General features: G+C 41.8%; 1 protein-coding gene across 1 annotated transcript; it reads right to left on the bottom strand.

The window, feature by feature from the left end:
- Positions 1 to 1,550: 1,550 nt before the first annotated feature.
- LOC132279658 (subtilisin-like protease SBT3) lies at positions 1,551 to 3,821 on the bottom strand. The gene has a single exon (XM_059781694.1). The coding sequence runs from the start codon at positions 3,819 to 3,821 to the stop codon at positions 1,551 to 1,553; it is 2,271 nt and encodes a 756-aa protein (XP_059637677.1).
- Between the last annotated feature and the right edge of the window lie 868 nt (positions 3,822 to 4,689).

Below are 4,689 nucleotides of genomic sequence, written 5' to 3'. Positions count from 1 at the left end.
TCGCTGTCCGCCAATTAGTCTGTGGTTAGCTCGACGGAGACTGAGAGTAACGAGGACTTCCTCGCCGCGCTGACTCACCAGTTGACTTGGGCCACTCTGCAAGAAACTCAGAAAAACACTCCTTGTCCCCAAAATATTGAGGTATGATGCTATAATCTTTGATTTTGCTTGTTTTTTGTCATGAATTTCATGAGAAAGTGTTCAGATTCGGTGTTTGTGTTAACTCAGAAGACATATGTCTTATCCGGATCGCCTCAATCGACTCTCAGTGGAATCGGAAGCTGGTCTAGCAATGGAAGCCCAAACGGTCCTTCTCAGGTATCGTCGCCGCCGACGACGCTTGGAGTCTAATTAACGCAGCGGCTGGATAGGTGGCTAGGTTGAAGATCACCGACGGTGAACCCAGAAGCAGAGGACTCCTCGGACCCCCTCGCAGTCACAATCCGGTCTATCCTTCACCGCCGGTGACAACTGGGTTCGGCCGTGAGCATGTGACACCTCTGTCTTTATCTCCCTCCCCGGAGACGCCTCCGTCTTTATCCCCTCCCGGTGACATCAACCTCTCACTCCCTCCCCGGCGACGTGCATATGCATATATCTGTCTGTGTATATATGTGTAATATGTAAATTTACAACAAATAAATAAATATATATATATATATATATATATCTGTATATTTATGCCTGTGTATATGTGTATATATATCTGTATATATATGTCTGTGTATATATGTATCTTCTCCAGTCTTAGCTTCCCTGGCAACCACCAAGATGAAGAAGAAGAAGGGCCAAGCCCTTTTTAGTCATTTCACAAAATATATATTTTTATATATATTATAAAATGTGTTGCTAAGGGTATGTTAGTCCAATTTTTATAAATAGGACCTATTTGCACAAATGTCATAGTTTAGGAGTGTTTTTTGCACGGGAAGGGTGCAATATGCACTATATGCATACTATAGGGGTGTTTTTTGCACTTGACCCATATACAATGAACTATTGAACGGTTCAATTAAACATCCGAGCTAATGTGTTTATCTGTTTGGTTACTCAGAAATTCATTCCTCAACCACGGGATTTCCTGTCACTAGTGTAGGAAAATTCTATCCCACTACCACTTATGAGAGTAAAAAGATGATAAAATAAATCACTGTACTTAGAAAAAAAGCATGTATGTTGAAGATGTAGTACTGTATTATTTTTTACTGCAAATACACTGCGTTGAATGTTATGCTCTGGTTAAACACTTAAATTTTCAATCTAAATTTTGAATGATATGCAAATAAACTGCCTTGAACTTCACATTATGTGTGCCATGGCACAGCCACTTGGGGGCAACCTGACTGTTTGGTTACTCGAAAATTCATCCTCAACCACACAGGATTTCCTGTCATTAGAGTATGAAAATTCTGTATTGAGAGTGTAGAGAGGGTTAAAATAAATCGTAGTACTTGAGAAAATCATGTATTTTAAAGATGTGTTTTTTTAACAGACAACACTACAAATTCATTGCCTAGAATGTGATACTTTGATTACTTCTAAAGCTTGGACTACAACAAATCATCATCAAATGGTGATACCACAATAGGACTCCTCACTGTATGATTTCCATTCTCCTCAACCCAAACAAGCGAACCAAATTTGACTATGCCATTCTTTTCCTTCATGTACTTTATTGTCAAATTGTAGCTCTGCTTCTCGTACTTCTTAACAAAAAGGATTTTCTCCGGCCAGACAAAGATGGTGGAATGCTCGGGTGCTGTGACCTCAGCCTTGTAAATTCTCGGTCCATCCCCAACATTTGTCACTGTTCTCTGAAATGTTCGAGTGATCATTGTTGTTTTGTTAGTGTACAAAACAATAAATGATGGATAATTCAGATCCTCAGAAGGGCTGGAGCAAGTGTAATTGTTTGATCTTGTAATGGTTAGGATTTGTGCCTTGGTGAGATTCATCGAGCAGAGGAGATTCACATAGTCATGTGGACTCACATCATATATAAGACCGGGGTCAAGTGCCCTGTTTGGATCAACCTGTCCTGCCCCCATAGCTAGAGGTGAGGCATTTTCGAGGTCCAAACCAAGGTCTCGAATATGATTCAGAGTGTTATCCAGTGGGTTCGCCGTGGTCATCATGGCGGACCTTATAGCAGCTGGACTCCATTCTGGATGAGCGCCTTTTAGGAGAGCAGCCACGCCAGAAGCGTGAGGACACGCCATGGATGTCCCAGATTGAAGATTATAATCACTAGACAAATCTATATTCGAACCAATATAGGTTGCAAGTCTATTGGGAGGCCAAGCTGCTAAGACTAGTGACCCTGGCGCCATTAAATCCGGTTTCAGGATGCCGGGATAGCTCTGTGCAGGACCCCTTGAAGTGTAGGAAGCAACAACAGGTGCAGGCTTTGTCCCCAAAATGGTTTGTTGGAATTTTATGCTTGCCTTAGGCTTCTTAGACCTTTTGGCATATTTGATCACTACCTCTGCATCTTTTGAGCCAATCACAACTCCCGGATAAAAAAATTCTTGAAACTCGGCTAATAGTGGATCATCGCAGATGAAGATGGCTGAGGTCGCTTTTGACCGAGTCTCAACGTCGTAGAGAGAATCTACAGTGTCGATATCACATATGATGATGCCATCATAAGGGGGATTAGACAATAACCCAGTTGAATTGCAATGTGACAGCGTCTTGTTGTAAATGAGAGGGAGGTCATTAACCAAGGCACTTGCAGGGAACATGGTCCATCCAGTGATGGTTAGCCCATTGCCAAGAGTCACAGTCCCGGCAAAAGAACGGTCAATTGAACTGGCACCGACGGTTAAGACCCATGGGATTCCATTGTATAATGACCCAAGAGAGGGGCCATCATTTCCTGCTCCAGTAGACACAAACACACCTTTCTCCATGGCTCCAAATGAAGCTATGGCAAAAGGATTCTCATATAAAGGGACAACAAAACTAAAACCCATCGAAATCGACATCACGTCGACCCCATCAGCAACGGCACGGTCCATACCAGAAAGGTAATCGGAGGTGTAGCATTCTTCGTAATTGCTCGTGCAGACCTTGTACATGGCCACCCAAGCACGTGGTGCAACCCCTCTTGCAGTCCCGGAAGCATAGCCAAAGTAGGATGCGCCTTCAACATAGTTTCCGGCAACTGTGGAGGAAGTGTGTGTCCCATGACCAGCAGTATCCCTGGCCGAGTTGATCATGGTAGTGGTAGTGTTAGGATTTGCTGCCATGACGCCCTTGTTGAAGTATCTAACTCCAATGAGCTTGGAGTTACATAAGGACGAATTGAAATCTTGACCTCCTTGGCACCTCCCCTTCCATCTTTTGGGCACTTTGGTCATTCCATCATCATTGAAGCTCCTGCTCTCTGGCCACACCCCGGTGTCAATGACACCAACGATGACATCTTGACCGTAATTCGAAGCCGGCCATAGTCCTGCCACAGGATTGAGGGAGAGGAACTCAAAGGTGTGAGTGGTGTGAAGAGTGACAATTTTGTCAGCATAAGCTGAAACAAAACCGGGGTACTTTCTAAGGGAGTTCAGTTCAGCTTCAGAGAGCAAAGCACTGAAACCCGTTAAAGCAGTGTCGTAGACATATATAAGATTTTGGGTGGATTTTGGTGTTGTGGAGTCAAGGACGGAGGTGTACCAGTGGTGGTGGGTAGGAAAGGCCTTGGGCATGTAGGACTTGTCCATATGGACAATGTAGGTGGATCTGTCGATTGCATTTGTGTGAGAAGTAGCAGCAGAAAGAATGATGATCAGTTGGAGAAGATGAGCAAGAGTTGGGAGTGCCATTTTTACAGAGCTTTGAAAAAGGAGGAGGTGAACGACATGAGTTGCAAGTCCAATCTTATAGAGGGCATATAAATTGGCTGATTCTGTGTATACAGTGGGCCTACCTGGTGAAGAAACCTGTGTCAATCTCAACTCGATGTGTGTGTGAGGAGGGGACCGACTTTATTCAATTATAGCATCACAATGTCCTCTTCATTACAATTGTAGCTGTAAACTTAATACTATTTTTAGAAATGATTATCTGTCACAAGAGAGACGTTTTTCTCCCTATGGTCATGGTTCTGTGTTCAAAAAATACCTTGCAGAATCCCTTTCCCACTAGAGACCTTGGTTTCAAAAAATGGTTCTGTGGCCATGGTTTGAATTTGTCAAATAGAGACCTTTTTTCCCCTATGGTCATAGTTCTATTTTCAAAAAATACCCTCTAGTGTCTCCTTAGTTTGAATAAAATTTCAAAGAATTCTGTGTTCTTCGTAGTTGGATGACAAGGGTCACATGTGCACCTCAATTTAGGATGGGTTTCATCCACACACGATGTCACACTAATACACTATCCTCTTCGTTTCTCTTACTTATTAGTCAAAATAATAATAAAAATAAAATAAAATAAAATAAAGATTGTCATTTAAATTGTACCTATAAACTCATTTACTAACATTTTTAGAAATGACTAGCATGTGCGATGCACATGACTGACTGAAAATCAAAAATTAAAAAATAATTTACTTAAACTAGTTGAAGCAATTTATTGTTACTTTGTTTTAAGTTGGGCTCGGATTTTTTTCAAAACTTATAGTCAATCAATAATGTATCAAACAAATTACTAATGCATACATCACTAATAAAATTCATATTATTTGCAGAGATA

The sequence above is a fragment of the Cornus florida genome, unplaced genomic scaffold, assembly GCF_030987335.1.
Source record: "Cornus florida cultivar Cherokee Brave unplaced genomic scaffold, ASM3098733v1 CherokeeBrave_3.0.0_Hap2_Chr10, whole genome shotgun sequence".
Lineage (NCBI taxonomy): Eukaryota > Viridiplantae > Streptophyta > Magnoliopsida > Cornales > Cornaceae > Cornus > Cornus florida.
This window is presented reverse-complemented; position numbering and strand designations above follow the sequence as displayed.

Bases quoted from the DNA above. Each gene is read 5' to 3' on its own strand.
- LOC132279658 (XM_059781694.1), bottom strand. From the start codon at position 3,821: ATGGCACTCCCAACTCTTGCTCATCTTCTCCAACTGATCATCATTCTT.